Below are 12,797 nucleotides of genomic sequence, written 5' to 3' on the forward strand. Positions count from 1 at the left end.
CTACCTGCCTGGTCAACGCGTGCTGCTTTAGCGTATTCTACACGTTCAAATCTAGGATGTAGTTAAGAGGTGCAGTGTACATCTCCCATCCGTCCCCAATATGTGCCTTGAGCACAGAGGAATATTTTCTACTGATATTGCATTTCTAACATTAGCCAAGTTGTCCTGTCTTTCTGGCACCATAGGCGCGATTCTCCGAGGCCACGCCGGTTGGGAGAATAGCGGGCCACGCCAGTTTTTCACGTGACGCCTGTCCGACGCGCTCCCGCGATTCTCCCAAACGGCAAAATCGGTCCCGTCGTGTTCCGCGCGGCGCAATCCGGAAAATGGCGATTCTCCGGCACTCCCGCTATTGTCCGGCCCGGATGGGCCGAAGTCCCGACAGCGTGACCCCAGTTCATGCCATCACTGTCCACACCTGCTTTTTATAGTCGTCAGCCAGTCGTGCTGGCTGACGCTGAGCAGTGAGGAGGGGAGCGGACCGTCCCGGAGTCTCCGCAGACTGGGGAAGGCTTCCCCGAGAATGCAGCGGGCAAGGGGGAATAGGGAGTGAGTGGAGGTGGAGGGGGGGGGAGTGAGTGGAGGTGGGGGGGGGGGGGGAGAGTGAGTAATGGGGGGGAGAATGAGTAGTGGGGGGGGAGTGAGTAGTGGGATGGGCTGGGGGGGAGAGTGAGTAGTGGGATGGGCTGGGGGGGAGAGGGAGTGATTGGAGGTGGGAGGGAGAGTGAGTAGTGGGGGGGGGAGAGTGAGTAGTGGGGGGGAGAGGGAGTGAGTAGTGGGAGGGAGAGTGAGTAGTGGGGGGGAGAGTGAGTAGTGGGGGGGAGAGGGAGTGAGTAGTGGGAGGGGGAGAGTGAGTAGTGGGAGGGAGAGTGAGTAGTGGGGGGAGAGGGAGTGAGTAGTGGGAGGGGGAGAGTGAGTAGTGGGGGGGAGAGGGAGTAGTGGGGGGGAGAGGGAGTGAGTAGTGGGAGGGGGGAGAGGGAGTAGTGGGGGGGAGAGGGAGTAGTGGGCGGGGAGAGGGAGCGAGTGGAGGTGGAGGGGAGAGGGAGTGAGTGGAGTTGGGGGGGGAGAGGGAGTGAGTGGAGGTGGGAGGGAGAGGGAGTGAGTAGTGGGAGGGGGTAGAGTGAGTAGTGGGATGGCTGGGGGGGGAGAGGGAGTGATTGGAGGTGGGAGGGAGAGTGAGTAGTGGGGGGGAGAGGGAGTAGTGGGGGGGAGAGGGAGTAGTGGGCGGGGAGAGGGAGTGAGTGGAGGTGGGGGGGAGAGGGAGTGAGTGGAGGTGGGGGGGAGAGGGAGTGAGTAGTGGGAGGGGGAGAGTGAGTAGTGGGAGGGGGAGAGGGAGTGAGTGGAGGTGGGGGGGGAGAGGGAGTGAGTAGTGGGAGGGGGAGAGTGAGTAGTGGGAGGGGGAGAGGGAGTGAGTGGAGGTGGGGGGGAGGGGGAGAGTGATTAGTGGGGGGGGAGAGGGAGTGAGTGGAGGTGGGGGGGAGAGGGAGTGAGTAGTGGGAGGGGGGGAGAGGGAGTAGTGGGGGGAGAGTGAGTAGTGGGGGGAGAGAGGGAGTAGTGGGGGGAGAGGGAGTGAGTAGTGGGAGGGGGGAGAGGGAGTAGTGGGGGGGAGAGGGAGTGAGTAGTGGGAGGGGGGGAGAGGGAGTAGTGGGGGGGGAGAGGGAGTAGTGGGCGGGGAGAGGGAGTGAGTGGTGGAGGGGAGAGGGAGTGAGTGGAGGTGGGGGGAGAGGGAGTGAGTGGAGGTGGGAAGGAGAGGGAGTGAGTAGTGGGAGGGGGTAGAGTGAGTAGTGGGATGGGCTGGGGGGGAGAGGGAGTGATTGGAGGTGGGAGGGAGAGTGAGTAGTGGGGGGGGAGAGGGAGTAGTGGGGGGGAGAAAGTAGTGGGCGGGGAGAGGGAGTGAGTGGAGGTGGGGGGGAGAGGGAGTGAGTGGAGGTGGGGTGGAGAGGGAGTGAGTAGTGGGAGGGGGAGAGTGAGTAGTGGGAGGGGGAGAGGGAGTGAGTGGAGATGGGGGGGAGAGGGAGTGAGTGGAGGTGGGGGGAGAGGGAGTGAGTGGAGGTGGGGGAGGGAGAGGGAGTGAGTGGAGGTGGGGGGAGAGGGAGTGTGTAGTGGGAGGGGGGAGTGAGTAGTGGGGGGGAGTGAGTAGTGGGAGGGGGAGAGAGTGAGTGGAGGTGGGGGGAGAGGGAGTGAGTAGAGGTGGGGGGGAGAGGGAGTGAGTAGTGGGAGGGGGAGAGTGAGTAGTGGGAGGGGGAGAGGGAGTGAGTGGAGGTGGGGGGAGAGGGAGTGAGTGGAGGTGGGGGAGGGAGAGGGAGTGAGTGGAGTGGGTCGTCCACCCCCGGATGCAACATCTCAGCCGCCCTGCCATGGCAGGATGGTGACGAGGACACGGCCGCTGGTTGCCCTGTGACCGGATCTCTTTCGAGGCACTGCCGGACATCACCTGCAGGAGGAGACTCCGGTTCAGCAAGGAGACGGTCGCACATATCTGCCACCTCGTGGCGCACCTCGCCCCACGTGGATCGGGAGGAGGACACGTGATACCGGTTGCCGTCAAGGTGACAGTGGCACTTAACTTCTACGCTACCGGTTCCTTCCAGTCTCCGAGTGGGGCTCTATCCGGGATATCACAGGCATCAGTCCACAGGTGCATCAGTCCACAGGTGCATCCGGAACGTGACCGACGCCCTGTTCGCCATCAGGACTGTTACATAACCTTTCCCGAGGACCGAGCACATCAAGAAGCACGAGCCCGTGGATTTGGCAATGTGGTCGGGATACCGATGGTCCAGGGAGTGATTGATGGTGTTCACGTCCCCATGCGCCCGCCCGCAGGCAACAAGGAAGTGTTCACTAACAGGAAGGGGACATACTCCATGAACATCCAGGTGGAATGAGACCCCCACATGAGGATCATGCACGTGTGCGCAAGGTTCCCAGGGAGCGTGCATGATGCCTACATTCTCGCGCAGTCGTTCATCCCCGCAATGTTTGAGGGACGGCCCCCCCCGGCTGAGGGGCTGGTTGTTGTGCAACTGGGGTTATCCACTGAGGTCTTGGCTGATGACCAACGCGGAGACCCTATACAATGAGGCCCATGCAGCAACCAGGGGTGTGGTGGAGCGCTGCTTCGGATTGCTTAAAATGAGATTCAGATGCCTGGACCGCTCTGGAGGGGCTTGCAGTACCAGCCCGAGGGGTTGCTCGCATTGTTGTGGTATGCTGTGCGCTGCACAACATCGCAATGCAGAGAGGAGATGCCCTGGTGGAGGAGTCGGAGGGAGAAGCCACTGGCAGTGGTGCCAATGTTGATGAGGAGGAGGAGGAGGAGGAGGAGGTGGAGGAGTTGGAGGAGTTGGAGGAGGTTGGCGTGCAGCAGGGTGGCGCGTCGGGCGCAGCACACAGACACAACCCGGGTGCTGGTAATGTCCAGGAGGCTGCACGATGGCACCAGCGAGGACAGCGGGCACGCGACGTGTTGGTGGCTGCAAGATTCACGCATTGCGTGCGACGGCATCACTGAACACTACCACCTGCATCGCCAGTCATGCAGACGGACAGCACACAACTCCCATCACCCCCCCCCCCCCCCCCCACCCCCGCACCCCCTCTCCGTGTACACTGCTCCACTTCGACATCACCCTTACCACTGCGGCACAACGGTATGGCACGACATTGATGGCTGTGTCAGCGGCTGTGATCAGTGCCATGTTGAATGATGACAGCCCGATCTGCGATGAGATGTGAGCTCAGAATTGTTGGACAAAGTCTGACTCACGGTAATAGCTGAACCATCCATCTCAGTGGTCGCTGAGTTCGTCAGGGACACTCCATCACGTGCCTGTGTGGGGTAGCTGGCAACGGAGTGCCGAGGACTACGGTGTCCGCCGGGGGGGGGGGGGACTGCACACCCGGCACCGAAGTTTCACTGCTCGTCAAACCCAGCGACACTCGATCACCATCACGATTCCCGTGGCAACGGAAAAATCACACAGTATTACAAGTTAGGTGCAACAGGGAGTTTAATGGTGAATATTATGTACAGATGCCCTAGCCCCTACAACTAAACTGTGCCCTTCACCCGTGCCAACTTACTCTGTGTCCCTCTTCATTGCCTTACGGGCCCTACCACTACGTCTAAGTGAATCCCCAGATGATACAGCAGGAGTGGAGGAGGACTGCTGAGAATCACCCCCTGCGACATGTCTCCCCGTCGGCACTCGTTTCCTGGGGCGACCCGGCCTTGATGGGCCAGGCTGCTCGGCGGGCGTGTCGGATGATGTGGTGCCACCCTGCTCTGCCCGCTGCCCACCCGATGCACCAGGGATGGGACGGTGGGAGGCCGAGCGTTCAGGGACGTCCCGTGATGGAGTTAACGGGATGGCCCCCAGAACCTCCTCCTCCCTCGGGGAGCCCGGTAGCCCCCGGGCCTCACTGTGGGACGGAGGTGCGAGCAGGGAGGTGCCTCGTCGCCCCACCGACACCTGGTGCTGCCAGTCCTGGAGGCCGGTATCGACCAGGGTCCGAAGGTTCGCTGAGACGGTGTCCAGGGAGCGAGACATTCTCACCAGGGACTGTGCAACCTCAACCTGTGAGTGCGCGACGCCATCCAGCACGTGCGTCAGGTGGTCGATGCTCTCCGCGACTAACTGCTGGGACTGGGCCATGGCCTGCTGGGACTGGGCCATGCCCCGATGAGACTCGGCCAGGGCCCGTAGCGCGCCGGCAATGTCATTTTGGCTCTGGCGCATTGCTGCCTGTGAGAGGGCAGCCCTCTCCAGGGCCATGGATGACACGTGCACATGAAGCCCAACGCCTTGCATAACCTGACCCATGGCCGATACCGTTTAACCTATTGCCTCGACAGCAGATGCCACCCGTGCGGTGTCAGCCTGGGTGGCTGCGATGAGCGGCACCACTCCCTGCTCCTGGACGCGGTTTGACTCCTCTAACTGCGTCTGCAGCTGCTGGAAGATGGCCCTCATCCCGTCATTGTGTCCCTGGGTTTCAAAATGCATCGGCTGTCCAGGTTGGTCGAGTAAATCCAGGAACCCGGGAAACGTCTGGGGGGCAGCTGGATGCTGGGCCTGGGCTGCCCTCCGACTGTCCAGTCCCTCGGCTGCTCCGACCTCCACCTGCTGTACCGGCTCGGCTGTGTGGTGCACACCAGACCGTGACCCAGGAGCCTCATCACTGAATTGCCCAACCGAGGTGAGTGTCTCTGGGATGGTGGATGGTGTGGGAGACAGCAGTGCCGCAAGCTCTAGATCCTCGTCCGTCAGAAATTCAGGAGTGTCCTGGTCCCAGTCATGTCCCGGCGCAGGGCGCACGCGGCCCATGTACGGTTCAGCGTCGGGTGAGTCCGTTGACTGTGTCGCCGTCCTCTGTGCGTCTGGGTCCACTGACCCCGTCCTGTCCTGTCTCACGGCCCGACCTTCGGGCAACGCACAGCCATGAAAGTTGTCACTGTCCGTCCTCTGTACGTCCCGCTCGAGAGTCCCGGATTTGGAGGATGGCCCTCCTGGCCGACCTCCTGCCACCCATGGTGTGCGCCCCTAGGTGCGGTGGTCGTCGTGGATGGTCGGCTGTGTGTCGCACCAGACGGCCCTGGACGTTCGTCGGTTGGCCCTGGGGAACAGAATGATACGGGGTTAGTTAGACACGCTCGGCCGGGTGTTGGGTGGTCCAGTGGGCAGAGTGTGAGGGGAGAGAGGATGGGTGGTCCAGTGGGCAGTGTGAGGAGAGAGAGGATGGGTGGTCCAGTGGGCAGTGTGAGGGGAGAGAGGATGGGTGGTCCAGTGGGCAGTGTGAGGGGAGAGAGGATGGGTGGTCCAGTGGGCAGAGTGTGAGGGGAGAGAGGATGGGGGGTCCAGTGTGCAGAGTGTGAGGGGAGAGAGGATGGGTGGTCCAGTGGGCAGTGTGAGGGGAGAGAGGATGGGTGGTCCAGTGGGCAGTGTGAGGGGAGAGAGGATGGGTGGTCCAGTGGGCAGTGAGGGGAGAGAGGATGGGTGGTCCAGTGGGCAGTGAGGGGAGAGAGAATGGGTGGTCCAGTGGGTAGAGTGTGAGGGGAGAGAGGATGGGTGGTCCAGTGGGAAGAGTGTGAGGGGAGAAAGGATGGGGCGTCCAGTGGGCAGAGTGTGAGGGGAGAGAGGATGAGTGGTCCAGTGGGCAGAGTGTGAGGGGAGAGAGGATGAGTGGTCCAGTGGGCAGAGTGCGAGGGGAGAGAGGATGGGTGGTCCAGTGGGCAGAGTGTGAGGGGACAGAGGATGGGCTGGGGGGGGGTTTTCATGCAGGGTTGTGTCACTTGCTTCTGCGCCTCCAACCTCGCATTGCGCGACCTCCCGGGTGGCGGATCCCCCAGCGAGGTCCAGTGCCCCCAGCGAGGTCCAGTGTCCTCTGCTCAAACACTGTCAGGGGGTGCATAACGGGTGAACTCCCTCCGGTTCTGTTGCGCTCCCGGCTGTTGTGAGCAGTCTTGTCCTGTTGGGGGGGAGGGGGGGGGGGGGCATGGATAGAGCATCATAATTAGGCGGATATCATCAGGGCATTCAGATACAGGCTACATTAATGCAGGGTGGGGGGAAAGTTGCAGCCACACCATGGCATCTCTCCAGGAGGTTGCCGCGCTCATGTGGGTCTGTGACAACGTTGTTCACCATCCTCCACTCACTCTCGCCCCCCCTCCCCCTCGTGCCCACGGGGAGGGGGGGTGGGGGTGGCTGATGAGGGACATGGTGGGGGGTGGTTGTGACCCGGGGCACCCTCGTGGTACTCACCCTGGCAGCCCTGGTGAGGTCGTGGAGCTTCTTGCGGCATTGCTCCCCGGACCGAGGGGTCTGCCCCACAGCACTGACTGCCGTGCCCACCTCACGCCAGGCCCGTCGCACACCGCTGGAAGGATGGCGATGCCCTCGTCTTAGGCAGAGGATGCCCCTGCGTTCTCCACCTCATCTAGGAGGGTCTCAAGGTCGGCATCACGGAACCTCGGCGCGGCCCTCCGTGGCTCCGTCATTTCCCTCTTCTGCTGCGGGTCTTTCTTTGTGCATCGCGCCTTTTAGGACGCGGCGTGGCGTCATTCGGTCGTCGCACGCTAACGACGCGCATTTAACGCCACGCCCCCCGTGTTCTGCGCGGCCCCGATGCTAGCCTAATCCCGGGGCCAGAATAGGTCGCGATCGGGGCCGCTTCGCACCGACGTTAAACTCGACGGAGTTCACGACGTCTACTTCGCTCCGGCGCAGCCTCGGAGAATCGCGCCCCATATATTTGAAGGCAATTTATTTTCATTTTCATTTCACTTCATTTAGCACTGAAACAAACGTTTGGTTACTTGTCCATTTTGGAGTAGTATTTATTATCCCAAAAGCAATTCCTGTCAGGCCAATATATTCGCAAAGTAAAAAGAGTTGATTCAATTAATCTGCAATTGCTGCCTTTCCTCGATAGCAGAACATTTACAATTTGCATGCTGCTGAGTGACCATCTTTTGCATTATTTTGTTCATATTTTGTTCCTTTTTCACTCTAATTAAAATGCCCAACATTGAACTGTTGTAGGCCTCTCCCAATGCACTCCTGTAACTGGTCTCCAGAAAAGACCAGTATTTCCTATGGCCTGAATGTTCTGGAAGACGCGGCCTCAAGCATCAATGAGTATTTACTCGTGCAGGACAAATGTGAGGTTCATCATTTTGGTAGGAATAACAGCAAAAGAGATTATTATTTAAATGATAAAATATTAAAACATGCTGCTGTGCAAAGGGACCTGGGTGTGCTAGTGCACGAGTCGCAAAAAGTTGGTTTACAGATGCAACAGGTGATTAAGAAGGCGAATGGAGTTTTGTCCTTCATTGCTAGAGGGATGGAGTTTAAGACTAGTGAGATTATGCTACAACTGTATCAAATGTTAGTGAGGCCACAGCTGGAGTATTGTGTTCAATTTTGGTCTCCTTACCTGAGAAAGGATGCACTGGCGCTGGAGGGTGTGCAGAGGAGATTCACTAGGTTAATCCCAGAACTGAAGGAGTTGGATTACGAGGAGAGGTTGAGTAGACTGGGACTGTACTTGTTGGAATTTAGAAGGATACGTGATCTTATAGAAACATATAAAATTATGAAGGGAATAGATAGGATAGATGTGGGCAGGTTATTTCCACTGGTGGGTAAAAGCAGAAGCAGAACTAGGGGGCACAGCCTCAAAATAAGGGGAAGTAGATTTAGGACTGAGCTTCGGTGGAACTTCTTCACCCAAAGGGTTGTGAATCTATGGAATTCCCTGCCCAGTGAAGCAGTTCAGGCTCCTTCATTAAATGTTTTCAAGATAAAGATAGATAGTTTTTTAAAAAAAAGAATAAAGGGTTATGGAGTTCAGGCAGGAAAGTGGAGATGAGTCCACAAAAGATCAGCCATGATCTCATTGAATGGTGGAGCAGGCTCGAAGGGCCTACTCCTGCTCCTAGTTCCTATGTTCTGTCCTCACTTGGATGGAAATTCCATCTTCGAGAGCTGCTGGCCAATCAGACTGGCCGACAGCTCGCCAGCCCACCCATGCAGTGACCAGAAGAGCCAATGGGCAACATGCTTGGTCCTAAAGACTAGATTTTCTGTTTGGCTGACTATTTAAAGGTCCATTGACCTTGGGCGGGTAGTTCTGGTCTCAGAGTGGTGGGATGGTGTGTGTATGTGTGTGGGGGAGGGGGGGGGGTCGGGAATGGTGGGATGGTCGAGGGATTGGGGTGGGGTAAAATTCAGAGCTATGGTTCCAACTCCCTGGGGTAGAATCCGGTCAGTAGTTGGGTCTTCCCTACTTCAATTCATAACTCAGCCTTGGGGAGTTCCTGATGAGTTGGCTCCATAATCCCAGCAATTAGTGGCAAGCGCTGATTGGTCTTTTAAAATTACAGTGCCTACTTATGGTCCATTGTGACATTTAGCAAAATTAACCTGGCAAAAAATACCGCATAATTACATTTTATCTGAATTAATGTACATCGCACCCACAATAGTTCAAAGCAAATAAAAGTCAAGAAAGGCTTGCATTTAGCATCATATCACATCTGCCAGAAATAATAAACGGAATAACTTTTTTGTTGCACTTATTATGTAGGTAAAGGCAACCGCCGTTTTTTACACAGCGTGATCCAGCAAGCAGCAATGGATGGTTAATTTCTATGTGCAGGATGAGGGAAGAATGTTGGTCTCCTTCAAATAATGAAATTTTTCCCATGAACCAGAATAAGTATAACGTCCACATTCTAATGACACATCTGAAAGATGCAGATGGGTAGGCCATGAACTGAACCATGGTGACACTAATATATTGTATGTGATCTATTTTGAGATGCTTCCGGGAAACGTGATAAGATGCTGTACAAACACAAATCTTCCTTTTCACCTTTGCATCTGATATTTACACTGATATTTCTCTTCCACCTCTGAATTGCACAAAGTGATAATACCAGTCTTGAAGGACAAAACTCGAATCTTGCCATTGCGACCACTAGGGAGGAATAACAGCAAATAAAAATCATTCCAAATGTGAGGGGTTGAAACGACTGGCCTCTAAAAAACATTGCTGGAACTTAAACCTTATTTTCATAATTTCAGGATTACCATGTCTATTAAAGTCTTCTTTGAAAGCAAACAGTTCCAAGAGTGTATACTCTTTTTTTCTCTGCTTAGTGCAGTAATATAATCCTTTTTTTTTATAAATTTAGATTACCCAATTATTTTTTCCAATTAAGGGGCAATTTAGCATGGCCAATCCACCTACTGCACATTTTTGGGTTGTGGGGGCGAAACCCACGCAGACACGGGGAGAATGTGCAAACTCCACACGGACAGTGAGCCAGAGCCGGGATCGAACCTGGGACCTCGGCGCCGTGAGGCGGTTGTGCTAACCACTAGGCCACCGTGCTGCTCGCAGTAATATAATCCTGATTCTACATGGGCCAATTATCTGGCTCCAGTGAGTATTGGATAAATGTCATATTTGCCAACAAATGGTGTATGTGTATCTGACTATAGCAAACATCACAACTTAGCTCAGTCCTGTCTTAATCCAACAGGAGCCCTTCCAGCATGATCAGGAATGAGAAGCCTGGCTAAGAAGTACAACTGCAGAAAACTGCAGCAGAGGGGGATTTTGGGGTCCTCGTGGATAAATCACAAAACGCTAGCATGCAAGTTCAGCAGGTAATTGGGAAGGCAAATGGAACGTAGGTCTTTATTTCACAGGGAATGGAGTATAAAAATAGGTAGGTCTTGCTGAAATTATACAAGGCAGTGGTTAGACCATATCCAGAATACTTTGAACAGTTTGATCCCCTTATTTAAGGAAAGATATAGGGTCATTGAAGCAGTCCAGAGAAGGTTCGCTAGGTTGCTTCTGGCTATGGAAAGATTTACCTATGAGGAGAGGTTGAGTAGATTGGGCCTGTACTCATTGGAGTTTAGAAGAATGAAAGGTGACCTTATTGAGCCTTTATGGGATTCTCAGGAGTCTGACAGGGTAGGTGCTGAGAGGATCTTTCCTCTTTTGGGAGTCTATCACCAGAGGGCATAATCTCAGAGTAAGGAGTCGCTCATTTAAAACAGGAGATGAGGAGTTATTTCTTCTCTCAGAGGATAATGAATCTGTGGAATTCTTTATCATGGAAAGCTGTAGAGGCTGGGTTGTTAAGGAAATTCAAGGCTAAAATAGACATATTTTTAATTAGTAAGGGAATCAAGGGTTATGGGGAGAAGGTGGGGAAGTGGAGTTGAGGATTACATCAGATCAGCCATGATCTCATTGAATATGGGTGCAGACTCGACGGGCCTAGTGGCCTACATCTGCTCCTACATCTTATGGTCTTATTGCTCTGCTCATTAGCTTACAGGCCCTAGATCCAATTTCAGGACATGATTGATTGCACTGACTCAAAGCAAGCCAGTTATCAAATCTGGGAACTTCCTGATCTTTATGGCTGGTTATATATTCATGCATTGAGCTTTTGGGAATCTATGCAAGCCTGTAACTTCCTTGGAGTGGCCATCAGTGGTGGATTGCCACATCGTAGCGAATTATCTGCATTTAAAAAAAATTTGAATTCCCAATTTTCTTTTCCAGTTAAGGGCAATTTAGCGCGGCAAATCCACCTATATTGCACATCATTGGTGTGGGGGGGTGAGACCCACGCAGACACAGGGAGAATGTGCAAACGTCACACAGACAGTGACCCTGGGCCAGCATCTGTGCTAACCACTGTGCCACCGTGCCGCCCTTAATTACCTATGCTTAAGGTGAAAAGTGCTTGCCTCAACCAACCTTCCTGACTCAGGCTGGGTTTGTGTATTTATCGTATGTCCTTTTTTTTAATACAAGGAATGATCTGCCTGGATTGTACGCAGAACAACACTTTTCAATGTACCTTGGTACAAGTGACAATAAATCTAAATCTAAATCTAAGACTGAAGAAGTGAAGCATGTTCACAGCTTCAGCGGCGAGGTGCAAAACGAGTGAAGAAGGACACACACCCTTTTTACAGCATTGGCTGTCATAAAGCAGGAGAATTTAAAGGGACCATTGAAAGGGAAAGGGTAAGTTTCTAAGGTAAGTGGGATGTGGGGTTGGAGCTTCGAGCATTGGTGGAAGGTTTCGGACATCAGCGGAGGGGATCAGTACATTGGGGCATCTGGAAGTTTGGGGGGAGGGTTTCAGACATGGAGGGAAGGTGTCTGGACATTAGCGGTGGGTGGTTGGGGACTATTGTTTGGGGTCAGGGGGCTAATGAATCCTGTGGGGGTGGGGTGGTGGGGGAGTTGTGGGAGTGGTGGGGGGCAGGGGAAGGGGGGTACCATGCAGAGCTCAATCTGGGTCCTTAAAATATTTACGCTGAAGTTCAAAGTTATTTTCTTTCGTTCAACCTCTTAGAGGGTAAAACTAGCAGAACCATCCGAAGTTAGTGATATAAGTCACTTTGTCAGATCATTCCCGGCTAACACATCTTATGCAAATTGAGACATATTACTCAAAATTCAAGAATAAAAACAATCTATGATTTCTTTATGAATGCATTCTTATGCGATCTTGGCTGTTTGTACATGCTAGAGGCAGCACCTCCCATTATGCAGATCTTGCACAGCTGGCTACAAATTATATAGGATATACAGCACAGGTACAGGCCATTAGGTTGTGCAGTCACTGCTACACTGGAGCTGCCTCCCAACTTTCCCCCCAAATGCTTGTCTAGTTTCCCTTCAAATGAATCAATACTAATGGCTTCAACCATTCCCTGTGATAGCACATTCCATATTCTTACCTCTCTTTTTTCCTGAATTCCTGATTGGATTTCTTGGTCATTATTTTACATTGATGACCTCAATTTATGCTCTTCCTCAGAAGAGGGAACATTCTCTCTGTATCTACTCTATCAAGACCTCTATTACACCACCCCTTAGCCTTCCTTATTCTAGAGAAAAGAGACCCAGCCTTTCCTGATACACAAGTGTACTAATTTCTTGTATTATCATTATAAATGCTCTTTGCACCCTTGGGCAGAATTTTCCAGTCGCATTACTGGTGGGAATTGTGGCAAGCAACACCGTAAAATTTGGAGTGAGGTTAAATATCTAAAAATCTGTAACTGTGAGAAAAGCTAATAAAAAGAGTTTTAAAAAAAAAGTCAAAAAATCTGACGGCGGCACAGCAAGTTGCAATTTTCTCCTCAGCACTTTCATGGCATGCTCGCGATAGGTTCATGGGAGGTCACCTTTCCTGCTGGTGAACGGTAATTTGCATGTCATGAATGTTCATTAATGGAGCT

The 12,797-nt window shown here is 53.8% G+C and overlaps 1 protein-coding gene across 1 annotated transcript in view; it reads right to left on the reverse strand.

Moving 5' to 3' along the window:
• Positions 1–12,797, reverse strand: part of drp2 (dystrophin related protein 2) — a 489,581-nt gene that overhangs the window by 56,845 nt on the left and 419,939 nt on the right. Inside the window, exon 14 of the mRNA XM_038775302.1 lies at positions 9,404–9,489. Within this exon, the coding sequence (XP_038631230.1) occupies positions 9,404–9,489 (86 nt within the window). The remainder of the gene's footprint in view (positions 1–9,403; positions 9,490–12,797) is intronic.

Source organism: Scyliorhinus canicula, chromosome 17 (assembly GCF_902713615.1).
Source record: "Scyliorhinus canicula chromosome 17, sScyCan1.1, whole genome shotgun sequence".
NCBI lineage: Eukaryota > Metazoa > Chordata > Chondrichthyes > Carcharhiniformes > Scyliorhinidae > Scyliorhinus > Scyliorhinus canicula.